A 26,289-nucleotide genomic window follows, 5' to 3' on the forward strand; every position below is an offset into this window, starting at 1 on the left:
AGGGGCCTCTGTGGCTACTCCTGGGGGAGACCAGATAGCTGAGGAGCTGGTAGAGATGGTAGATCCAAAACAATATTGCATCCTGGGAGTGGAGGTGGGGGTGTTGGGTGGGATTGGTCCTACCCTTAGAAAGCTAAAAGATGCTGGGAAGGCAGCCCCCATCACAGCTCCATTTAATTTAGCAGCCTCACCTTTGCAGAATCCACATGGATCCTGGAGAATGATTATCAACCAAGTAGCCTCAAATCACAATTGCTGGGTTGGATGTCAGTGCTAGAGCAGTTAAGACCTCAGGTCCATGGTATGCAGCCACTGATTGATAATCCATTGCTTTCTACCCCAGTTAAGAAGGAGTTTGTATTCATGTAGAACGGATGATGTTCTTTCTGTTCAGTTTTGCTCCAGGAATGTTAATTCCTATGCCCTCTGTCATAAAATAGCCTGAAGAGATTTATCATCAAACTAACTGAATCCTGAAACAGATCATTTCTCTTTATCTGCACTGTTACCTTTAAGCTACCACCATCTCTAGACCACTCTGCTGTTCTTGAGAGATTGATGGAATCGTATTATACAAAGTAAAACAGGAGGAATGTTTTATCTATCAAATTGTGTTTCTTTGTCGATATTGTCTAGGGTACAGAGAGAATTTTTTACTGTTGGTAAGGGAGTAAACTGCTAGAAACTTGCTGGATGGTAATTTGATAATACCAAACAAAAAGCCTAAGTGTGTATCTTTAGATGCCTTCAATACTCAAGGAATATGGCCTAAAGCAGCAGTCCCCAACCTTTTTGACACCAGGAGGGGCTTCATGGAAGACAACCCTTCCACAGACCTGGGGTGGGGGTGGGGAGAAGGTGTGCAGCCGCTGCTGATCTGGCAGGAGGGGGAGCCCACGTGGTGATGTGAGCGATGGGGAGCGGCTGCAAATACAGGTGGAGCCTCACGCGCCTGCCCCTCACGCCCACTGTGCAGCCCAGCGCCCTACAGGCCCGGACCAACGCCAGTCTGCGGCCAGGGCTTGGGGACCGCAGGCCCAAAGAAAAAACTGTAGAAGCATGCCAAGATTTAGTTAACAAATATGTGATTATTGCAAGGTAGAATCTAGAAATTTAACAAGCTCTTTCACTCACCTGCAACAAGAAAGAAGTTGAAACAGATGGAGGGTCTCGATTTATACAGTTCTCTTCCTGCACAGTTCAGAGGACGGTCGTGTAGAGTGCAGCTTGCTCTGCCAGTCAGGAGGAGTTGCACAGTGTTGGGAAAATGTTTCAACACACAAAAGTAGAGCTACCTGTATGTAGTCTTTTTTAAAAGTACAAAATAAAAAACTGTTACAGTGCTCACTGCTGTGATCTGAATGTTGGTGCCCCCTCCCCTTCCAATTCGCATGTTGGAACCTAACTCCAGTGTGTTAGTATTAAGAGGTGGGGCTGCTGGGAAGTGATTAAGTCATGAGGGCTCCACCCTCATGAATGGGATTGGGGCCTTTACAAAAGAGGCTCAGACGAGCTCCCTTGCCCTTCCACTGTGTGAGGACATGTAGCAGGTGCCCATCTGTGAGGAAGGGGCCCTCACCAGACACTGAATCTGCTGGCGACTTGATCTTGGGCTTCTCAGCCTCCAGAACTGTGAGCAAAACATTTCTGTTGTTTATAAATGACCCAGTGTAAGTATGGTATTTTGTTATAGCAGCCTGAATGACTAAGACACCCAACCTAAGCAGGAAAGAAAAGACAAAAAGAAATTTGGTACTGAAAAATAATACGGCATGTTACATTTATGGTGACAAGTATTTGCATTTTAAAATTATCTTATTGGGGTCTTGTTTTGGTTAGATACTAAATTTACCTTTAATTTGTAAGTCTGAATTTTAATTGCATTTCTATCAAAATGATAGTTAAAAGTATGTAATAAGCTACTTTTTATTCAAAGATGATCCGTTTGAGGTTAATGTGAAGTTCTTATTTCCAAGCTCTGTGTTCATCTAATTTACCTTTCTATGGAAAAGCAATACAAATCACAACCATTTTTATTGCCCAGTTGTTTAAAGTTTTATTCAAAGAGCAAAGGTTTGACAGTGCATAGAATTAACCTCTGTTTGTGGGCCACCTGTTGGGCCAGCACCAAAGGATTGAGAAAGTATTTTGGCCCTAAAAGTTGCATTGAGTCTTGTCAAATCGCATTGCTCTGGCAGAGGGTAAGAGAGTTCAATGTGGACTGAGAGCTCGGTCAGCACCATGAGCGGCAATTCCAGTTCCTTTAATCCACGGGGAGTCCATGCAATGAGGAAGCAACGCACCATGAGGCAAATGGCCAAACCCAAAGACCAGAGGTTCAGGAGGTCTTTGATTTCAAAGCGCAGAACAATCTAGAAACCTTCACAAATGACCAGGCAAACACTACAATCATTGAAACAGATGTACGACCGGGCAAGGATTGACTATTCACAGAAAAACCTTGTGCTTAATTCTGATTCACGAGTGGTGTCTTTATCCATTTTATCCTGCTTTATCCTTGCAAAGGCCCTTTAGAGGTAGGTGTTGTCCTCGCTACAACCTGCTGTTTGTCCTAGACCAAGGAAGTCAGAATATTCAATCCAAGCATGCTACCATCCATGCCTAGTAGGTTCGGTTTGTTTGCTTTTTAATTGGCTTTCCTGTTTATTTTGAACTTTGTTTTATTCTTCTATCTATTGAGGTTAGATGTGTGTTTGGAATTATATCATTTTACATAGAAATAGCTCTTCAAGTGGAGGTAACCAGCATCCTAAGGACAAATAAAACCACCTTCAAAGCAGACCATGGAAATTACAAAGTCTGATATTCCACAAAGTGGAGTATGATGATGTGGACACTAGAAATACAGTATGTATGTAGGTCATTAATAATATTAATAACATTTTCCTGTGGGTGCTTTTTAATTACATTGGTTTGTTTACTGTCAAGTTTTTTTAATGAACTTTTGTCACAAACAGTATGAAATGTTAATGTCAAAATTTGTTTTAGCTATCATATATAAATCATGTTACAAGCAAGTTATTTGGTTGGTTGGCTTTAGTTCATTACTTCAATCAGATGATTTAAAAGAAATGTTTTTCAAGGATCCTCTTCGTGAAGTACCCCGAACATCAGCTTAGAAAGAAAAGTACTTAGTAAACCATTCCTGGTGTGGAGAGCCCTGTTTCTGCTGGGCTTCTTTGGGTTGGGCCGTTTCACCTTCTGGTGTCCTAAAAACAAACAAACAGAAAAGGTTTCTTACATGGTTTTGAAAATTATTCAATAAACAACTTAATACCCCACCATCTTTTCAGGGAAAGACAACTGCTTCTTTACTCTTCAAAAGATATTAGAATGTGACCAGCCAACATTAGTAGCAGGAAACAAATTGTTAAGGATGGGGCTGGGGAGGGAGTGTCTAACTCCTATTTTGAAAACCAAGTTCACCATTGTTTGGTACTCCAGTGTTTCACTTAAGACTTAGTGGTTGGGTCAGTATGGTGGCTCACGCCTGTAATCCTAGCACTCTGGGAGGCCTAGGCAGGAGAATCACCTGAGGCCAGGAGTTTGAGACCAGCCTGAGCAAGAGGGAGATCCTGTCTCTACTAAAAATAGAAACAATTAGCTGGGCATGGTGGTATGGGCCTGTAGTCCCAGCTACTCGGGAGGCTGAGACAGGAGGATTGCTTGAGCCCAGGAGTTTGAAGTTTGAGGTTGCAGCGAGCTATGATGACACTACTATACATAGCTGGGTCGACAGAGTGAGACCCTGTCTCAAAAGAAAGAAAAGAAAAAAAGACTTAGTGGTTGTATCTGAGATAATTATGCATGATCAACCAAACCTACAGATCAAGTCTATAGTATTCTAAAATGATATTATATGATAAATCTTGAGAAATAACCTTAGTAATAATAGTGAAAATATATCAAACTCTTCTGTGCCAGGTCCTGTGCTAAGCACATCCTATGGATTAATTCCTTTAGTCTCACATCAGTCTGATGAGAGACTGTAATATAGGTGCTATATTATCTTCATTTTAGAGGTGACGATACAGAGACTCAGAGAGGTCAGGGGACATACCCAAGGCCACGCAGCTCACAGCTAAGAACAAGGAGGATCAGAATTTGAATTCAGACCTTAAGGCCAGATGAAGAGTCTACCTTCTGTGTAGCCCACACAGAAGTTTTCTGCTAGGTGATTCGATGTCCCTTGTCTGATCATCCATGAAAAAAGAATTTGGTACCAGGAATAGTACCAAAGAATGACAATTCCCTTCTCTTACACCATCTTCCTCCCTTTTGGCTGGATTGTCATTTCTCCAAGGCAGGGCTTGTTTTGCTACTTTTTATATCTGTCCGAATGCTGGGTATTTAGGAGGTTACAGAAAGGATCCTAATTTCCTTCCTATCTATAGGGAAATGGAATAACAGCATCTGTCTCCCCACCTCGCCACCCACCTTGTGGCAGTTTTTGCATCTAGAGACTGAGTGGGTTTGTAAGGCCGGCCACTGCTGGGGCTTGGGTCCAAGCTGGGTGACTTGGTTATTGGAGGAGCGTTGATCCTAGAGCTCAGATCCCCACTCAGAAAGTTCTTTGCATAGGAGGCGAGGTTTGGCACGCTGACCACTCGGCTGGGCACTTCCTCCATCTTCTTTTTCTGTTTGTATTAAAGGAAAGTGCTGTTAGTGTTACACACAAAAAGGCATTATTGTCAAAGTAAATGAGGCTCACCCAACTAAAATTACATAGGAGAGGATATATACTTACATGTTATTTTTAAAAGCATTTTCCCCTCTAATCTTCATTTTGTATTTTAAAAAACATATAGGTCCACAATCTCTTATCCAAAACTTCTGGAGATAGACATGTTTATAATTCAATTTTTTTTTTTTTTTTTTTTTTTAGATCTCAGAAGGCTACATAACACCCCCAGCAGGGGCTGGGCCCACCCGATCACCCTATCCTCAAATACATTAATACTTCTGGAGTGAAACTTAACATTTTGTCACAATAAGAAGGATACATAAAAGCTAAAATTGAGATCACATCAGTTCAGGTGAAGTTAGGTTTATTGTCCTATGAGCTTTTATACTACTTTTTTTTAGAACTTTTATGATTTTATGATAACAGAGAAGAGACTTGGACATGAATATGTGCATTGTGACAAATTCCAAAAATATGTACAGAAAGAAAGTTAAGTAGAAGATTCCTATTTTCTCCCCTCTCCTTCCCATCACCAAAATAGAGCTATTATTAATGATACATATTTATTGTAGAAAATGTGGAAAATACAAAAGCCCATAAAAAATAAAAACCCCACATAATCTGCCCAACCAGATATACACACAGTTTGTTAATACTTTGGACTATTTACTGTGGATCATTTTTTCCAATGAATATTCTTCTGACTGTATGCCAGCTGCAGTTACCTTTAGGAAAAATGAAACCAGCAGAATTGCGTAATTCATTAAAACCAGTAGACTCAATTTACCTTCATGGAAGGGGTCAAATACCCTGGGTGAGGATGGAATGAAAAAGACCGATTCCGATGGGACATTGCGCTGGGGAATGCTGCATAGTGAAATCTTCTCTCTTCCTGGAAAACCAATACAACCACGTATAAGTGAGTCTAATCACACAGCGCTGGGTTGGACTTGAAGGAAGGTGGCTGTGGGGGTGGAATACAGAGAGAAGAAAAGTCCAGGGGAGGGAGGGAAGGAAAGTCACTGGGAATCAACTGCTAGCCACTCAAGCTCTCAGGAAGCACCTTTGTACTCCTGGGGCTTTTATGTTCCCAGCCCATCTTGTCAAGGAAAAGGCAAGCTTATGCCTTAGGAAGTTAGAAATCCCAAAGATTCTTAGCACCTGAGGGTAATCTACTGCAGAAAGTTAATAATACAGGCAAAGAAAGCTCCCAGGTGCTCAAAGGATTTCAGTTTCCTCCTCACTCTTCTTGTTTTAAATTTGATCATAGACATTTTCTAACATACAAAAGGAAGACAGGGTAATAAAATATATCTCCCACTTTAGCAATTATAACTATATGGCCAATCTTGTTTGTGTGTGTCATTTCTTCCACCTTTTCCTCTTCTGCTGTGTTGTTTTTAAAGTAAATTCCAGTCATCACATAATTTTGTCTGTAAAAACATCAACATATATTTCTAAGAGATAAAGATTCCTTTATAAAAAAAGAAAACATAACCATAGCACCTCTATTAACAAACAAGCAATGATTCCATATTAACATCTAATTTTCAGGCATAGTCAAAGCATGAGGAGACAAGAAGTGAAGTGAGTGGGTGGGAGCAGATGGGAGAAGAACACTCCAAAGAAGCAAGTCAGGCTTTGGTGGCTATTGGATACGGAATCAAAGGGAGTTGGAGATCATTTTCTCTTCAAGGGAAATAAGTAGTCATTAAGGTTAAAAAATAAGCTGTCATTTTTACAAAAGGAAGATCAATAATAAATTTGATTGATTCTACTAATATTCAAACATAAGCAAGCCATTCTATAATGGTTTTTCTCAAATTCTGTAAGTTAAAAGAAAACTGAGCTGAGCCAATATCAACATCAGGCAAATGCTGTTGGACTTGGGATTAGAATGGGGTTTTTCTTCTTTTTTCCTGTATTAACTTTTTTATTGAGTATGAGGGGTTTTTTTAAAATAAAAGGACAAAATAAAGGATTCTTTGTAAAGCAAAATTGTAGGCACCTAGAGAAATGCCAGGTGCAAAGTGAATGCCCGTCCCGGAGGAACTCTGCGCCCGCCAGGTGTGTGGGTGAGATGCCAGCCTCACCGTGAGCCGCTTGATGATCTCCTCTCTCTCCTTCAAGAGGGTCTGCAGGCGGCCTATGAGCTGAAGGTCCTCGGGCCTGGACGCTCCCTTCCCTGGCTTCTCTCCGGAATCTTTCAGTCTGTTCCAAGCAGGCATGCAGTTAGTCCCCCTTACAGCAATTACCCCACAAGGAGGAGGGCGATCAAGTGGACACGCGCTGTTGTGCGCTTAGCCCGGCCGGCGGGGGCGCAGACAGCAGCAGAGGCTTGGCCAGGGCCACCCGGCGATTGGCTGCAGAGCCCGGGACCCCAACTCCCAATCTGACCTCTGTCAGTTCCCCCGGGGCTGCAGGGCTAAGGAACAGAAGGCCCTCGAGGGCACACAGATGCTGCAGTCAGCAGGCTACAAGGGCCAGGGATGCTCCCGGGAGAAGAGCCCTGGGCAGGAAAATGCCCCCTAGCCTGCCCGAGGCCAGCAGGTTCCGCTCAAACCGATGTGGCTCTGCCGCCACCTGCTGGCGGACACGGAGCACGGCAGAGCTGGGTAACGGTGGTAGGGGAGACGGCGGGTTAGGGCTGCAGATGGCCCACTGACTGTAGTTGATGAGAGGCCAAGGCTTTGGGGTGAGATGACCTGGGCTCTAACCCTGGCTCTGGTTTTTTTTCCTAGCTATGCTGCTTTGGGCATAGCTTTTCACCTGCGAGCCTCAGTTCCCTTCTGTTTAAAATGGGCATGAAGCTGGGTGGTTGTGAAGATTCGGTGAGATAATAGGCACCTGGCATATAGTAAGTGCCCGTTAAATGGTAGCTGGTAAAACTTTTCCTGCAGCATTTTGACGATTTGTTTTGTACTGGGGACAGTGGAGAACAGTTTTTAAGAACTCAGGTTAAGAGTCAGACAGGTGACATTTAAACTCAGGGCTGCCTGACCCTGGGCAAGTGGCTTCACCTGTCTGAACCTAGGTTACTGCAGTCACCTCTTAAATGGTATTCCTGCCAATCCCCTCCTCCCCCAGTCTCTTCTCTCAGCAGCCAGAAGTGACCCTATGAAAAGGCAAATCAGGCATGTCACTCCTGCACAAAAGTCTGGCATGGCTTCCCAAGGCACTCTCAACACATCCAAACTCCTTCCCATCAGGGCAGGATCTCCCCAACCCACCTCATTTCCTATCACTTACCTTCCACTCACTCCGTTCAGCCACATGAGAGCCTTCTAGCTATTTCCAGTCGCTTAAAGCAGCCCCAGGGCCTTTGCACTTGCTGTTCAATATGTTTGCAGTGCTCTTCCTCCAGGTAGCTCATGCATTCCCTCATCTCATTGGATCACCTCCCCAGAGAGGCCTTCTTTGCCCACCCTTGCCACTCTCTATACCCTGATTCTTTCTCTGGCACTTTCACCACCTGATATGAAGTTATGTATTTGCTTATTTCTCATCTGAATCCCCATTCAGAATTTGTGAGCGCTACGAGAGCACGGTCTTTGTTTTGTTCCCTGCTATAACTTTAGAGCCTAAGCAGTGCAGGGCACACAGTCAGCCCTTAACACATGTTTGGTGAATGAATAAATGCATGCATGCATGCACGAGGGACCCTAGCTTTATCTGTCAGTGGGCATAGCAGTTTCCACCTTAAAGTACGTTGTGAAGATTAAATGAGATGATGCATGTTAGAACAGAGCAAATACTCATTAAGAAAGTAGCCCTGATCCTTCTGATTTCTTCCAAGTGTGAGGGCTAAACCATGCCCACTGAGATTGTGCTCATTCTCAGACTCCCAGTGCCCTGCATGAAAGGGGAACAGCTCATAAATGAAAGGTCACCAACCATTCTAGTTTGCCTGGGACTGAAGGGCTTCCTGGGACTCAGGACTTCCAGTTTTAAAACTGGGATAGCCCAGGGACACTGAGATGAGTTGGTCACCCTAATTAATGGTACATCTGCTGACCCCTCCCATCCTGGGGCCCAAGGCCTCACTCACTCGGCTTCCAGGGCAGCCAGCCGGGCCTGGAGCTGGGCCTGGGCACTGCTAAAATCTGCCACCATGGCCTGCATCTCCTTCCGGTGTTCCTGGCGCAGTGTCTCCACTTCCCTGGCCCGCTGGGCTTGCTGACTCTCCTCCAGCAACCTGCGGTGGACGGAAGCACAGCCAGGCTTGCCCGGGCCCCGGGGACCAAGCCTCTTGGGCTCAGGGGTTTCTTGCCCTTGTTGCTAGATGGGCTGGTTTGGGAGACCCGGGGTCGGGGGAGGTTATGAGTCTGAGGTCAGGACACATGTGGGAAGGAGCTAGGGTCTCTGAATTGTGGGGTTCAGGACAACCCGCTGTGCAACCCCTTTTCAGCACCCTCCCACCCCAGAATTCCACAAAGGAGAAAGCTGAGCATGAGGACAGCCTTCCCACAGGGGAGCCCTGAAGGCTGGGACCCCATCAGCATTCCTAACGCGGGGGCTTTTGCCTTAGAGATCAGGGGCCAGGGTGGAAAGGCAGGGGGAGAGGGCCAGCACTCCATCGCTTCCTAGCTGTGCGACCTCAGGGGAGCTGCTCCCTGCTGTGTCCTCATCTGTTAAATGGAGGTGACAGTCGCACCCACCTTATAGGATTATTGCAAGGAGGAAGCGTGTTAATACACGCCCAGAACAGTTTGTGGCATAAAGTCCATGTTCAGCCATTAGCTATCGTTTTTCCTTCCTTGGAGGTGGGGTACTGAGGGGTCCACAGACAAGCCTCAGGGGTCTGTCGCCCTCAGAAAGTACAAGCAAATTTTTTCCAGAAGAGGGACCACTTGGAGGGGGCTGTACTCCACAATGGTTAGGAGTCCCCACTCTAATCCCACCTCCTTATTCTAAGGACTTGCCTGTGTCACATGGTGAGTCACTAACGGAACCTAAGGTGTCCACTTCAGCCAGGTGGGCTCATGGCCGCCTGTCAGTCAGAGAGCCTCAGGTCTGCTCTCCGGGGGAGGGAGGCCTGAGGACCTCAGCCCAGCTGCGGCCTCTGTCGGGGCCCTCTCAGCCACGTGAGCCTAGCAGGGGAACTGCTGCCCTGAGCTCAGGACTCAGAAAGACCCCTTTCTCCTAGCGGGACCCTCCTCTCCATCTCCCCTGGGCATTACATCACCTGGGGCCTCTTTCCACGTCTGGACCCCTGGGCCCCTCCTCAGACCCACCGCAACGGGGGCAGGGCCGAGAGTGTGTATTTAACAAAGCTCCCACGGGGGCCTCTCTGGCTGGGAATCTGTGTCCCAGAGCCACCTCAGGTCTCCAGGACACCCTGGTTAATCTTAGCCAAGCGCTTCTGTCCGGAAAAGGAGGATTCATCCCCTGCCATGAAGAATTCCAGGGCCTCTGGAAATTCGCTCACCCTGGAAGTTTACTTCAGCAAGAGTGAAGTAAAGGACTCACAGATAAGAAGGGTGGTGGTACTCATGGTGTCATCCTGGTGACTCAACATCAGCATCTCCTGGGACTTTGCTGGAAATGCCAATCCTAACTAATTCTAATTCTAAGTAATGCTGGTCCCAGGTTCAACCCCAGTTTCTACTGAATCAGAAGTTCCTGGGGGGTAGAGCCCAGTAATGTGAGGGCAACAAGCCTTCCAGGTGATTCTAATTCGAGGTAAAGTTTGAGAATCGTAACAGCTATGTGGCAAGCATTGTTCCAAACATTTTACATGTTATGTTTTCTAATTCTCCCAGCAGCATGTGTGCTCGGCTCTGTTGTCCTCCCAAGCTCTGGGCAACTGAGGCACGGAGAGGTTAAGAAACTTGCCCGAGGTTATGCATAAGATGCAGAGTTATGATATTGGCCAAAGTGCAAAGCAATGATGCCTTTTCCCTCATCTTTATAAAGAAGTGGTTGTGAAAATTAAATGAAAAAGTACAGCCAAGGCTCAAAGCAGTTTGGGGCTGACCCAGTAGGGTTCAACATACATAGTTGACAAATATTAGGAAAAAATGAAACCTCCACACATTAAAATGACAAAAAGAGGAAATTATGAACAACTTTATGCCTGGGACTGGGACCTTCAAAAACTAGATGAAGTAGACAAATTGCTTGAAACATACAAACAGCCGAAGTCCACTCAAGAACTAGATAACCTGAAAAGGCCTATATATATGAAAGAAATTGAATTTGCATTAAAAACTTTCCAACAAGGGGGAAAAAACACCTGTGAACTCAGGACTGATAATAAGTTATTATTATAACATGCACAATTAACCGAGTGCTTCCTCCATGCATGGGGGCGGGGAGTGGAGGGCCAAGCCCCTCGTGTACCGTTCACTGCATTCTACAACAGCCCTGATGGGCGGTGGTCTTGTCCCCATCCTACAGACAGGGACTCAGTCTGGGAGAGGTCAGCGGACTCACCCGATGTCACACGGCTGGTGAAGGGCACACCCCACTGTCCGGACTGTTCTACTACACTGTCTCCCTAAGGTTGGATGTGAGGACACTTCTGGTATCTTCTGGGCCTGATTCTAGGTCTAATAAACTCCCTGATTTGCAGGGAAATAGGACCCCCTCTTAGACCCTCTGCAGTTGTGAAATCTCGAATTTCTAGAGCGCTGGAGTAGCACCAGCGGCCTGCTGTGTATTCGGTGTCTAGTGTCTTTGGAGAGCGGATGCCAAGGGGGTGACCCATTTCAGGTGCAAGGAAGGAAGGAGCCGGGTGGCGGTGGCGGCGGCGGGCGGACCCACCTGCGCTGGTCGCGGAGCTGCAGCGCCTCCTGCCGGTGCTGCTCGGCCTCGGCGCGCAGCCGCCGCACGGCGTCCCGGAGCCCCGCGTTCTCCTCCCGCAGCCCGCCGGCCTCGCTGGGCCCCTCCTCGGCCTGGCCCGGGCCGCCGCGCTCCTGAGAAGGCAGCCAGGAGGGGCGTCAGAAGGCGGACCAGGCACAGGGGCCAGGGAGGCGCTGCAGCGACACGGAGACCCGCGGGCGCTGCGCCCCGCCTGGAGCCCAAGTCAGCCTGGTGTTGGGGCTCCCGCCCGCTCTCTGCGCGTTGTCCTGCATAGCGAGCTGGCCACATCTGGCTTGCAGGGACTTTAATAAAGCCGGTGGGCCAAGAATGTGGCTTACATCCACAGGAGCAACCCACCCCGCCTGTTCCATGCCTTTGCCCTTGCAGCCTAAACTCACTGCCTCGGCGTGGGCGTCCGACCCCCCGGGGGAGCACTGATAAGTTTCCTCCTCTCTCTAAGAGTTAAGACTGAAGTGACTCCTGTGTCTACATGCTGGTTTCCTCCGCTAGACTGGACGCTGTTGGTCTCATCTTTCCAATTCTAACAGCACCTAACACAGAGGCGTTCAGTAGTTGCCACATGAATGCTTGCTAAATGAAACTGCTAGAATGTCAGCGGTTCAGCTAGAAACACAAAGAATTGATGTCCACCATTAAATGGGGTCAGATTTAATCCGTGATTAGTGAATAAATGTAGCAGTTTTCAAAGTCACTCCAACATGCCTGAAGGCTTGTGCATTTATGTGTCCAGAGCACACAAACATTGAAGAGATTTGCACAGGGAGAATCCGCAGCCCATCCCCACGTCTCTTGCTTCCTGCCCTGGGGTTTGCATGGTGTGTGACCCCCGTGGTGGCACTCCCACACACAGAACCTGGAGGAGCAAGAACTGGGAGGCTACTTCCCTGTGGGGACCACCTCTGACCCATGGGAGACAGAAGCAGATGGAAAAATGTATTCCCCTCTTGTCTCTGGTGGGACCAATATGAGAATTATTTCATAGGGCTACTCAGAAGATCCCAGCAAGATGGAACACCACTTGCCTCCATGGCCCTGCTTAACTCCTGCTGCCCAAGCTTTTCCTCTTTGTAGATACCTCTACATCTGCTCTCTGTGCGGGTGTCACCTGAGGCCACGCTATTCCAGGTGAAGGTGAGGGCTGGTGCATGGCTGGCCAGGTGTCATCTGATACATTCAGAGCTTCCTGGTTGCTATCCAGAGCCCTTGGGTGAGCACTGACTCCTGTCATGCCCGGTCACAGGCTGTCACCATCCTCCGTTTCCCCTGTCCTCTTCTGTAGGTACTGGTGACTCCCAGTGATCTAGAACCCTTAATGGAACACAATCTGTGTTCCCTCTGCTAGACTCAACTGCCAGTTGAACTCCCTGTGATTTCATCATTTGTTAATATTTCTCACGTCAACACAGAAATCGTCTTCCTGTGTTCAGCACCAGCAAAATCTGGCATAAATGATCTCAGTGTCACCTGGACCTTCAGCAGGGCTGGGACGCCAACTTATTGCCATCACAGCCGTGCGCAGAAACCCTGCCGAGCGCTGGGAGTGGAGTGGGGTGGGGATGAGACGAGGCTGAACAGATGCCGCTTGTTCTCAGCAGACTCCTAATCCAGGCAACAAGAACACCCTGAAATGACGGGTCCCTAACAGGACCACGTGGTAGATCCTAGCACCAGCTGAGCGGTTCCACCTGGCAGTGCTCCAGGAGCTGGGGGGGGGTTGCGATGTGCGGGGGAGGGCCCCAGCCGGGAGTGATTCACTGGGTGTTCAGGCAGGAAGAGTGGCGCATGCGAAGGACAGAGGAGGGTGCGGATGCCAGGTGTACGAGCTGAGGGGGAATATGGCTGCAGATACACGTTGCAGCCAGTGGTGCAGGCTTTTCCACGCCAGGGTGAGGCATCTGGAGCTTATCGCAGTGGGAGCCGAAGGCTTTATGTGAAGTGGTGCTGGGCTTTAGGCGAATACCTGAAGCCGTGTGCGATGGGCTGGAGGGATACAGGTCTGGGCTGTTAGGCCGTTACTGTGCTGCCCAGCTAGACCAGGAATGCTGGACACGGGGAAGGAGATTGAAGGAGAGCCAGTGCTGAGCCTGGGTGACCACGGGCTGCTTAGGGAGCAGCGAGGTCTAGACAGGGAGCTGTCTGGGAAGGTGTTCTGGGACACTCCCCTGCAGATCCCAAGGACTCACCCAGACCAGCTGCGTTGGGGGCCTGTCTGGCTCTGACACCCCGTGATGCCAGGGTGTCTGAATTATAAATAACATGCAGCACTTAAAACCTGCTTTTTTTGCTTTTCAAAGATAAGAGGCTACAGGCCCACCAAGTGTCCCCAGGCCTGTGGAGAAAAAGGGTCTTCCCCATGTCAGATGGGAACACGAGTACCCAGAGTCCATCTTTTACTGGGCTTCTCACTGCAGCCGTGAAGCTGCTCCAGCAGGGGTATGGCCTGGGCAGGGGCAAGGGCACTGACCTGTGTGGCAATGGCATGGTCCTTGTTGTCCCCTGGACCCTGGCCAGTGGCCTGCTGTCTGCTCAAGCTGCCAAGGGCCCTCAGCTCAGCCTGCATTGGCTCCAAGCCCTTCTGGTGCTCCGAGCGGGCGGCTTGCTGCTCCGACAGCTCCTGCCTGAGGGACTCTGGAGAGGAGAGAGCAGCGGAGGGTCAGGGGCAGGGTCAAGGCTGGAGTCTGTCCTGCAGGGACAGCAGTCTCTGGGGTGGGCTGGAGTAGGTAGCTGCTGAAGGCTTTGCGATAAGTTCCCCAAACTTATTCCAAGATAAACAGTAAGAACATGTACTGAGCGCTAAATGTGCTAAAACCTTTGAAAACTGTTGTCATTCAAGCCCCACAACCATCCTGTCTGGTATGAATTATCATCCCCCACCCCACCCCTGCTCCATTTTAGGATGGGAGAACTGAGCATTAAAGAGGGTGAGTAAGTTAGGCAGAGCCACGCAGCTATTAAATGGTGGAGTGGAGATTTCAAAACTTCAAGTGGTTCTTCTTCGCTCTGAACCACCTGCTTGGCCACTGTTGGTTGGTTAGGATGGGCAGCAGGTGGGGGTGGTGCAGCCTGAGCCCAGGGCTGAGTCCTGAGGCAACACTTGACCTCAGCATCAAGTTGGGAAACCAAGTGAAGAACAGGGAATTGTCAAATGACCCAGGGGCCTCTACTGGGTGTGAGGGTCTCAAGTTGGAAATTTTGAAGTTTATGTCAACTGCTAAGGAGACAAAACATTCACAGGTTCTTGGGTTCTTGGCTGGATCATGGAGGCAGGAGATGGCATGTCATCCTGACAGGATGGGGACGAAAACCAGACCCATCCAGGAGAAATGTACAAGCTCTGTTAAACTCAGAGGGGAGTAAGGCCAGAAACTCAAGCTTCTCCTCTGAGGATGCTGACTGATTTCTAGCAGTACACTAGATCACTACATACTTCCCCGCACAATCAAAAGGCAAAGAAAACAGTTATTTCAAAATGGATATTTTTGAATAGAGTAGATGTTATTCAGTGAGCCATTAATTTCTAAAAAGAAGATAATTTTCTAGTGCTAGTAAATTTGATACTTTACTTTTCTGTTATGGATTTTTGAGACTATTTTAGCTATTGCAAATAATCTTTGAAACATTCTTCAGATAATTTATAAGCCATGAGATATGCACCTAGTACAGGCTTTTGTACAGAGCAAGTGCTCAATATGTATTTGTGAAATAAACAAATGATACGTAGAGTGAAAATGAATGATATTGTAAAAGCATATCAGGTGTAAAAGATTCCTCATAAGTTTACTAAGCTTCTCTCAAAGGTACTGTATATTAAACACATAAAAAGCTTAATATTTTCTGGTGATTTTTTTTTTTTTTTTTTTTGAGACAGAGTCTCACTCTGTTGCCTGGGCTAGAGTGCCGTGGCGTCAGCCTAGCTCACAGCAACCTCAAACTCCTGGGCTCAAGCAATCGTACTGCCTCAGCCTCCCAAGTAGTTGGTACTACAGGCATGCACCACCATGCCTGGCTAATTTTTTCTATATATTTTTAGTTGTCCAGCTAATTTCTTTCTATTTTTAGTAGAGATGGGGTCTTGCTCTTGCTCAGGCTGGTCTCGAACTCCTGAGCTCAAACGATCCGCCCACCTTGGCCTCCCAGAGTGCTAGGATTACAGGCGTGAGCCACCGCGCCCGGCCCTATTCTGGTGATATTAACATGAAAAATTTACATGGTTGTCTTTCTTCCCCAAAAGAATTTTAATAAAATAATTTTTATAGATTATTTTCTTTTCTTAAAAAAATCTGAACACAACCTAATTTTTTGAAAATAATTATCAAAAAAATTCAATAAAACCCTTTAACAAAGCATGAACCACAGGGTATTCATTCTTTACCCTTTCCCCCTTCTCTTGTACCTTCCCATCATCCACCCATCCATCTGTCTATCCATCCATCCGTCCATCTGTCTGTCTGACCATACATCCATGTACCACCCCTTCGTTCATTTGTCCACTCAATCCATCTGTCCATCCATCCATCCATCCATCCATCCATTTGTCCATCCATCCATCCCTCCATCCATCCATCCATCCATCCATCCATCTACCCACCCACCCATCCATCTATCCATCTATCCGTCCATCTATCCACCCAGCATGTCTGGGTCCCAACCCCAGCACACTGGTCTGGTGGACACCAACCCTCCCTGCCCTTCACACAGTGACCTATCTGCTGGTCAGCTGTGTCTCACACGGGTTTCAGAAGAGGAGTGACTGGGACCAGGAACATCTAATAGCACCCTGCCATTGTGGTGCCACCCACCCAATACCACCCACAAAGCCTATGGTTTATTATCAACATCACAGCATCCTAAAAGCTCCTTCTTCTGGGACTGGTGCTGAAAATTCCAGTCTGTCTCCAGAGTCTTTCTGTGGGTCTCTCCTGATTCTTTTCTCCAGGACAGACTGGGCTGCTGTGAAATCCTGGGGAAGGGGTGGTGGGGACATCTGTGATGACAGCTGCTGCTGGGTGTCAGAGTCACCAGGGGCCCAGCCTGACCTCTGCTGGGAGCCCTGGACCTGAGCCACGTGGCACGGCCTGGGTTCTAGCTTGTATAATGCGTCTCCTTCAGATGCTGCCAACTTCAGCATTTCCCACATGGACCACCTCCATTCCAGGGTAGCTGCCAACTGGGGAGTCTGTGGGACTCTCTCTCCTTCCTGCTCCTCCCATCACTTCCTCCAGAAAAATGCAGTCAGTGGGACACCCTGTCCAGTGAAAACTCAACCAAGCAGCAAAGTAGAGCTTATGCACTTACAGAGGTAAAGAAAATGCTCTGCCCAGAATTCTCTTAAGGAGAGCCCTGTCTGGGTTGGGAAGAAATACTTAATAAAGCCAACATGGTCTCTGATGCTAAACAGGAAATAAAAAGAAGTATTTGTTTTGTTCTTAAAAGTGGGAAGACAGACGAGAGGAAAGTAGAAAGTGAGTGAGGGAGATGATCTACAAAACTGGAATGAGGTCTCCAGAGTCAGCCATGCAATGCTGGAGTATTTAGTAATAACAGTGGACACTTACATAGCACTTGCTGTATACCAGGCTGTTCTAAGCACGTCGCATGTATTTACTCATGTAATCTTCATTCCAGCCCTGTGGAGGTGAATGCTACTATGATCCTCATTTTATGGAAGGGAAAATGAGGCACAGAGCAGTTAAGCAACTTGCCTGAGGTCACACAGCTAGTAAGTATTGGAGTCAGGATTCAAATCCAGGCAGTTTGGCTCTAGTTTCTCACTGCTTCTGTGAACTTCCAGAATGCTTTGTGTGAGTGGTTTTTGATGTGGAAACTGAAGAGGGGCTGCATTATGTGCTGGGGAGAATGTGAGGGCAGGTGGAGGAAGCAGAGTCTGGAGGCCTAAGTTCCCCTGATGTGCAGAAATCTTCAGAACAGAAATGAGAGATTGAGGCAATCCCATGAAACTCTTATGAAGGCTCAGAGATCTGCATTATGTTTGATACTAATAATGATGAGAATGGTCTACATACATTGGGCTCATGTGATATGCTAGGCACTTTATATTTCATATCTCATTTAATCCACACAATGACCCTATGAGGTAGGGACGATGTGACTCCATTTTATACAAAAGGAAAATGAGGCTCAGAGTGACCCACCCTAACAGCTAGCTGGTGACAGAGCCAGGACTGTCACCTGGCTTGTGTGCCTCCACACCCCTGTAGCTCACCCTGCCCCTCAGCTTGTCACTGGTTTCTACGTGCAGACCCTGCGGGGGGCCAGGCCCTCCCAGGTGTACGGCTGGGTGGATACCTAGCAGCAGGGTCTGCTGAGCCTGCATCCTCTCACGCTCCTCCTGCAGCTCTTGCCTGGCCTTTTCCTCCAAGGCCTGGAGCTCCAGCCGGTGCGCCTGGTGTTGGATCTGGAGGCTGTGGCTGGATTCCTTCTTCAAGCGCTCCTCTGTGGCCTGTGGGCAAAAGCAGGAAGAAAGAGGCATGAAAGTGAGCACCTATCCCTTCCGCCAAGCTCCTCTGAGCCAGGGCGCTCTGAGCCCTTGCTACTCCCCTGTAGACAGCTTATCAGGCGACAGAGAATGCTCCAGCAATGGCCTGGCTACCGCAGCCATTTTGTACCATGTGAATCTACCTCCATCTACAGTTGATTGGGCCAGAGTGGACACCTGTTCCAAACTGGGCCAATCAGAGTTCCTTCATTGGAAATTTGGTGTTGAAGGCAGGGGAGAGAAAGAGAAGAGAGACAGACAGACACTGACCGTGTAGCTCCAAATTTAACATTCTCAGGAGCACTGAGGTGAGCATCTTATATCTGCCCCAGGCCCAGTGGGGCGGAGGCTGCTGCCTGTGGAGAGAGTCTAGGCCTGGTGTTCAGAGCAGAGCAGCAATGACAAGATGGAGATTTGAGTGGGGGGGACTAGAGCTTTGCAATCTCTCGTCTGGTTTGGTCCTAAGAACTGGCTGTGTCTCTGCCTTGGGTTCATTTTTATGTTCACTCTTTTTTTCATTTATTTATTTAGTTTTGGTTTATTTGTGCTTTCACTCAACAAACATTCATTTACTGAAGCCTTACTGTGTGTCAAGCACCCAAAGCAAGTTCTATGGACAGCTGTGCAAAGTTTAAATGTCTTTTCACTGCTGCCTAACTTAGCTCAAGTTGGTTTCTCTGACAGGCACAAAAATGACCCCTGAGGTGCCCATGTCTGAAACCCCAGAAGCTGCATATGTTACCTTACAAGGGATTTTCAAGATTATGAATTGTCTTCCCATTATGCTGGATGAAGATTTTAGGTTTCATCCACTGTACTTCTTCCATTCCTTATAGATGGTTATATCACTTTTTGAATATATATTTAAGTACACTCCATATTTTCATTATTGTATGTAAATATTATTTACTGCTGAGCTAAATAATTATGATTAAAGTGCCACCGTGTGTAATGTTCTGTTTTTGCTTGTATTAATAAGTGCTGCTTTTATTTATTTGCTCAGTTTTCTTTGGATATTCGGGTAAGTCTCCCGACCATTTCTAAATGCTTTCTAAAACACTTTCAATGCAATTTTCCACATGGCCAAATCTATCAGAGAATCCCTCAGTTCTGTTTTCCCCAGGAGACATCTCTTCCTGAGCTCTCGGCCCCCTTGCTGAGTCAGGACTGAGCCTTCCGGCAGCAAAGCCAGCCTCTGAGAGAGAGAGCCTTCCTTCCTCCTTGCTCCCTGCTGCAGCCCCCGTACCCTGGCTCCCTCGTGTTCCCTCTTGCTTGGCTTGCTGCCTTGTTCTTGTGAGACCCCTTCAAGGAACTTCCTAAGAGGGCAGGAAGGGAATGCCTTCTGAGAAGGCAACGTTTAAGCCAGGCCAAAACGCAGAAGGCACTAGATGAACCGCAGTTGAACCGCCCTTTACTAGCTGTGTGACCCTGAGCAAATGACTCAATCTCTCTGAGCTTCCTTCTTCACCTGGAAAAAGGGAATATGCTAATAACAATCTTGTAAGATTACTGTGGGGACTGGAGAAAACGTAAAAGGGGCACCATTCAGTGCACAGCAGGTGCTCACACAGCCGGCGCTCTTAGAGGATGACCTCATAGTCACTACACTTACCTTGAGCTCCTGAGCTTTGGCCTTCTCCAGCAGGCGCAGGGCTCGCTGGTGGGAAGCCTCGAGCTGGGCTCTGGCGGCCTGGCCCTGCTGAGCGCTCTCCTGGAGCTCGCGCTGCAGCTTCTCCCTCTCCTCGTCTGCGAGCTGCTTGAGCGCCTGCAGGTCCTCCCGGTAGTTGCTGGCGCACTGCTCCAGAGCCTGCTGCATCTGCCACACCTGCCCGCCAGGCGTTCCCCACTCAGCCTAGGCCCCTTACCTTTTCTGGGATTTATTTTTTTAATAAAAGCTTTCTGAATGTCACCTCAACCCAGCTGAGCCTCCTCTGTGAGAACTCTGATGGGGTGGCAGGTGCAAACTAGGAACCCGGGGGTGGCTAGTCCTCCCGGCGGCCCTCAGCTGGAGCCACAAATGCCGGGAAAGAGGGGAAGACAGGCTGGGATGCGAACCTTCCAGGAGAAATCAAGAGGGACCCAGAACGCCTCCGGAGACATGCACGGTGGCCCCCCCACCCCTTCAGGTACTTGCTGGAATCTCACTTCCTTGTGGAGGCTTTTCCTGACACACCCCCTACTTCCACGTCACAGAACAGCTTCCGTTCCCCTCTACCCTGCTCTGCTTTTCCTTTTTCCTAAAGCCCGTATGACTTCCAGAGGTGCTATGTGATCTACTTACATCCTAGTGTCTAGCATTTATTGTCTGTTCCCACCCCCTCTGCTGAAACACAAAATATATTGTCTGTTCTCATCTCTGCTAAGACATATACATATATATTTATATACTCCTTATATATAAAATATAAGCTATTTTGTCTGGTTTGTTCACTGATGTATCATCAATGGTTCATGTAGGTATTCCTGAGCACAGCAGGTTCTGAATGAATGAATAAATGAAACCAAGAATCCCACTTTGCCCTGGACCTGTAATGCCCTCCCAGCTTGGATGTGAATCGGGCCCTGCGTGCACTTCCACGGTTGTCTGGAAGGACGGGAGGCCGGGTCTCAGCGTGTGGGCACATCCCCACCAGGGCTGTCCTTCTACCTGGGCTTGCAGTGTGGCCTTCTGGCTTTGCCAGTCCTCCTGTAGACGTTGGATTTCGGGTACCTTCTCCTTCTGCAAAGAGTCCAGTGGAGGTTGTGGGTCACTTTCCTCCTTGAGGGGCCCTTCGGTCCTTTGAAGATAGGGAAGCGACAATCACAAAAGATCCTAGGGTGGGAATGACACTACCACCAGCTGCTTTGGCTGGGAGGAGGGATCTCCAATAGTGGTTGGTTGGGTGAGAAACTTACTACTTGACTTTCAAAGAGCAACCTGACATATACAGTGTAAGTGTTATTGCACTTAGGATACAATCAGGATTCAGCAAGAACCACCTGATATCTGTTTTAGTGGGTGCTTAATAAATGATGACCGACTGTCGGAATAACTGAGAGCTTAGAGTTACTTATATACGGGGTTCTTGGGGGCTCCAAAAAAGAAGTCTTTATGGTCTAATTTCACAGCTCTTCCTGCATATGAAAAAAAAAGAAACAATATTGCTTTACTTTAATACAGTTTTAAATAGGCCTCTACATATGGAGCATGAATCAGAAAATGCTGGTTTAAAGCCACAAGAGTCTCTGCATTCTAGATAAGATGCTGACAAATGTCTGTAGAGGAGACTGACCAGAGCTCCCCTCCTTAATTCTGAACTTTGGACCAGCTGATTGGTTTAGATTGGGATGTTAAGTATTTATCCTTTTTGACAATGTAAAATGATGCCACGTGGGACAAGAAGGTGGGTATCTCTGTAGAGACTGCCAGGATACAGGTGACGCTTGGCTTCCCCTGGCAAGGACATCAGCCCAGAGAAGCAGAGGTTGGGGTTAGGGCCCTGGGCTGTGCGGAGGGGCACTCTGGAGTTCAAGACCAACCTGAGCAAGAGTGAGACCCTGCAAATTTCACTCTCCTCTTGCTTCTTGTGGCTGTGAGTGTGTGGTACACGGAATTGTGTCTCCCAAAATTCATATGTTGAAGCCCTAACTGCCAATTTGATGGTATTTGTAGATAGGGCCTTTGGGAGATAATTCGGTCATAAGAAGACAGGGATGATCTCTCTCTCTCTCTGGCCCACCCCCACTACATGAGGACAGTGAGAACATGATCATTTACAAGCCAGGAAGAGAGTCCTCACCAGGAACCAAATCAGCTAGCACCCTGATCTTGGGTTTCTCAGTCCCCAGAACTGTGAGAAAAAAATTTCTGTGAAGTCACCCAGTCTGTGGTGTCTTGTTATAGCAGCCCAAGCCGACTAAGACACGTAAAGACCATATTCTTCTCTCCCCATTGATATTAGCTTCGGTCCTATGACCCAAGGAACATGGGTAGAAATGAGAGTGCAGTTCTGAGCACAGGCTTTAAGAGGCAGTGCATGTTTCCATTAGCCCTTTTGAGCTTCTTCTCCTTACTTGCCAACAACATGTCCCAGATGGGGGCTAATCCTTCGGCCTGGGCCAGAATAAGGCATGTGGAGCAGACTTGAACTCTGGGTCATGGCAGAGCAATAACACCTGGCCCTCAGCTGGCAGCCAAGTTCATATAAGCCTGGCAGAGCCAAGCATAAATGTAGCTTACGTAGGAGCTAAAAATCACTGATATTTGGGGGTGTCGGGTATAGCAGCCAATAGTCGACTGATATAGGTGACATAGATGGGATTTCCTCTGGGTGACAAAGCTCCCTTATCTCTCCTAATCAAAGGACACTTGTCAGAGCTCTCTGAACCTCTCCTGGCTCTAAGGGATGCCCAATTACAAAAATTAAAAATAAAAAATAAGTAAAGAACACTTGGCAATATGGGATTATAGCTTCAGGAGCAGTCCAGGCCTGAATCTTGGGCAGGTTTACTAATTTCTTTGAGCTTCAGGTTCTTAAACCATAAAATGGCCTCTCTGGGCTGGTGTGACAACTAAAAAAGATAGTTTATGTAAAGCCAATAGCTTTGCTGAAAACATACCACATATGTCTATTCCCTTCCTAAACCTGATGCAAGGGGCAGCGATAAATACTTGACGCTAGAATGAATGAATAAATTAATGAAGGACTCCAAGTCCTGAAGCTCTCGGAAGTCTGCCTGCCCCCCTGTACCTTTCCTCTTCATCACTGCTGGCTCCTTCTTCAGCTGTTAACTTATCTTGACACTCTTCTCCTCTGGGTGGTGTCTGAGAAGTTTCATTCACCTTCGAGCATGGATCCTAAGGCAAAAAACATGGCGCTATGAGATCAAGTACAGCTCCCTGATTCAGCCTGCGGCTCATTCAAACCAGAGACAGGTGCCCGGCTCGCAGGCCTGAGATGACGAGGAGCCTGGAACAGTGCCTGCCTCATCCTAAGTGCCAGCACTCATGCTTGTGTCCCGTGTTTCAGTCTGAGAGCATTTCACACAGCTGACAAAACCAAAGCACGAAGACAGGAAGTAACGTGCCCTAGTCCCACCGTCACTGAGCAGTGGAAGCAGGAGGTGCGATCGGGCAACAGGACCTGGGGCCTGAATCCTTGACCACTTTGTGATACTGTCCCACGTATAACCCACGGAGAGTGGTCCTTGCGGGGCCTGCTTCACGGTGTGCTGTGAGGATCCGAGAACAGTGCTGGCTCACAGCCAGCAGTCAGTGCGAGCGATTGTGATTATCATCATTATTAGACCCATTTCATAGGTGTAGTCTGCTACCTTCACTACATAGCATCAGAAAACATGGAACTCGCCGAACGACCAGAAGCATTGAGAAAGGGGGTTTGGGAGGCGAATATGGAAACTATTAGCTAACCATGAGGTGTCTGAATTTCTTACAAATTGAATTTGTACATCATGTTATCATTCTCCCCTTTCCACTGAGATATAAACGTGAAAAAGACTTTCTTATTTTGATTTTTCTACTTGTCATGGTAATCACTGTCCATGAAAACGGTTTAAAACAGGCTAAGAACAGATTTGTTTGTTGTTACATCTCATTAAATAACGATAAATTGCAACCTGGCTTTTTCACTAACTTAAGTTGCACAGCCTTGAGCCAAACGTCTTCCCTTTTCCGGACCTGAACTTCATCAGCTGTAAAGCAAAGGGGTTGGCTTACACCTGCGGCTTTCAAACTGTGTTTTAGAGACCCCGGGAAGTATCTCAGAGGCCCTCAGGGGTAGGAAGGGGCAGAGCTGAGGCTGGAGAGTGGGGCTTTGGGATTCCATCCCCACTTGACCTGGAACAAAACTGCTTTGGACACCTTCCCATGTACTGTAATTTCTATAAAAGCCCACCAATGTCAAGGGCAATGATGACCTCCATGTCCCTAAATCCAATGGTCAATTCTTGAGCTTCTGTTAATTGGCCTCCCAGCAGAATTGGAAAGATCTGATGATCTCCTTCACGCAGCCTTCTCTCCTGATTTTCTCCTCCCCTACCAGCCGCTCCTTCTTAGAAGCTCCTCCTCTCCTGCTTCTCAAACTGCAGCATGTCCAGAACTGAAATCTTGGTTTTATTCCTCCAAACAAGAAGCATGCCCATGCCTCAGGGCCTTTGCAATATCTGCTCTCTCCTCTCTGAAATTTGCATCCATTGCTTCCTCATACCACTTCCTGCAACCAAGAGGCCTTCCCAGGTTTAAAGCTTGGGCTCTGGTACCAGACTGTTTGTGTTTAAATTCCAGTTCTTCTACTTATGAATGATGTAACCCTGGGAAAATTACTTAGGTTGTCATGAGGATTAAATGAACCCATATATGTAAAGTCCTTAGAACAGTATTAGGTACATAAGGAATACTCAGGTTAATATTCCCTGGGATTACTGTTCCCTGGGCACCTGCTCTAAAACCCCGCCCCCCTCACTGTCTTTTCCCCACCTTGCTGTATGTTCTCTCCAAAGTACGTATCATGGCCTGACGTCAATTATTTGCATACTTTTTTATTATCTCTTTTTCTCCCTGGTAGGGAAGCTCCCTCAGGGCAGGGACTCTGCTCTGTTCACCCGCTGCCCTGATGCCTAGAAGAGTGTGGTGCCTTAGTAAGCACCAAATAAATAAACCCAGATAAGGCACGGGCCATTCCAGGATAGCAGCAGGACCATTCTCTCTCATACTTGCCCTGCACCTAGGACTGACCCCGCTGTCACAGAAATCCCTGGGGCCTATGGCTGGGGGGTGGGGTGAGAGATGGCTGGAGCCCAAAGCCCGGGTGTTTTCCGGCTCCACTCAGGAGCCCTTGGTGCCTTTATGATTCGTAAGTCCAAGTTCTGTCTGAACCATAAGTGTTGCCTCTAAATATAGCAGAATACCAGTGATGCTGGGCCCCTCACTTCCAGAGAATCAGTGCGGAGGTGGCACTCGGGGACCCGCTGCCCGCTGTGCCTGGAGAAGCCGTCCAGGGTGCTAAGCAGTGACAGCCTGCAAGAGAGTACGGGTCGGCCCTGTCTCCTCCAGCCATTCTTCCCAAGCCCTGGCCTCCCTCTCGGCTGAACGTGTTCTGTGCCAATTCAGCTAAGCCAGAACTACATTTCCCAGGATTTCCTTCCTTGCATACATCTGGGCTGTGCGACTTTGCATAAAATTTGGAAGTTGGAAGTGAAGCAGCAGCCACGTCCTTTTTATGCTTGGATGCTTGCTGCAGGGCACTGGGCTCACACACCTTGCCGCTGATGTGCTCTCTCACCGTGTTGGCCCAGGCAGTTTTCGGGCTCTCAGCTCCTTAAATTCCCGCAGGACTGCCCCTTGACTTCTCCCTATCGGGGCCAGCGTTGCTGCTCCTGGGGCAGCAGCCGAGCCTGCAGCTCCTCCAGCTCCCGCAGGCGGGTCCTCCCCGGGCTTCTCCCCATCCCAGGCCAGGTGCACGTTTAGGGCCATTACGATGGATGCCATTTCTCCTTTGGGTCCCCTGAATCTTCAAAGTTGGAGCCTTGTCAGCCTCAGGGACTGGCGTGGTTCAAGCTCAGCCTCACGGGCTGCAGTTTGTCCATGATCTTCCTCACTTCACTTCTCTCTGTCTGTCTTCCTGGTGGCCCACCCTGCTGACTCCAGGCCCACCACCAGATAAATAAGCAACAGGTGAACAAAAATGTTTAACTGGCTCCCACAACTGTGTCAGGTCAGTTCCTAAATTTAATCTTTTTTTTTTTTTTTGAGATAGAGCCTCACTCCGTCACCCTGGGCTAGAATACAGTGGAGTCATCAGAGCTCACTGCAACCTCACACTCCTGTGCTCAAGCGATCCTTCTGCCTCAGTCTCCCAAGTAGCTGGGACTACAGGCATGGGCTACAACACCTGGCTAATTTTTTCTATTTTTGGTAGAGACGGGGTCTTGCTCTTGCTCAGGCTGGTCTCAAACTCCTGACCTCAAGTGATTCTCCTGCCTCAGCCTCCCAGAGGGCTAGGATTAGAGGCATGAGCCACCGTGCCTGGCCCCTAAATTTAATCTTATATCCTGTATCATTCCCAGTAGTCTGTTTCTCTGATCAAACCCCAACTGATGTACTCTTTAGTTTTCAGATTCTACTTAGCCTTCAAGGCCCTACTCAGCTATTACTTCCTCATGAAGACTTCATGATCTCTTCTGTTGCAATTACCCTCTCTTCTCTTGAAGTTCTCATAACAATTTTTTTTGGTACCGTAATTTTCTTATTGATCACTAACTGTGT

At 47.9% G+C, this 26,289-nt stretch overlaps 1 protein-coding gene across 1 annotated transcript in view; it reads right to left on the reverse strand.

Moving 5' to 3' along the window:
* Positions 1-2,036: 2,036 nt before the first annotated feature.
* FAM184B (family with sequence similarity 184 member B) overlaps positions 2,037-26,289 on the reverse strand; it is a 57,856-nt gene continuing 33,603 nt past the window's right edge. The window contains exons 8-18 of the mRNA XM_045550641.1: positions 22,757-22,863; positions 20,674-20,803; positions 19,639-19,851; positions 17,837-17,990; positions 13,995-14,158; positions 11,471-11,622; positions 8,754-8,900; positions 6,799-6,916; positions 5,493-5,597; positions 4,459-4,658; positions 2,037-3,230 (exon numbers count right to left, since the gene is read on the reverse strand). Coding sequence (XP_045406597.1) covers positions 3,137-3,230; positions 4,459-4,658; positions 5,493-5,597; positions 6,799-6,916; positions 8,754-8,900; positions 11,471-11,622; positions 13,995-14,158; positions 17,837-17,990; positions 19,639-19,851; positions 20,674-20,803; positions 22,757-22,863 — 1,584 coding nt within the window. The 3' untranslated portion in view covers positions 2,037-3,136. The remainder of the gene's footprint in view (positions 3,231-4,458; positions 4,659-5,492; positions 5,598-6,798; positions 6,917-8,753; positions 8,901-11,470; positions 11,623-13,994; positions 14,159-17,836; positions 17,991-19,638; positions 19,852-20,673; positions 20,804-22,756; positions 22,864-26,289) is intronic.

The sequence above is a fragment of the Lemur catta genome, chromosome 4 (assembly GCF_020740605.2).
Source record: "Lemur catta isolate mLemCat1 chromosome 4, mLemCat1.pri, whole genome shotgun sequence".
Lineage (NCBI taxonomy): Eukaryota > Metazoa > Chordata > Mammalia > Primates > Lemuridae > Lemur > Lemur catta.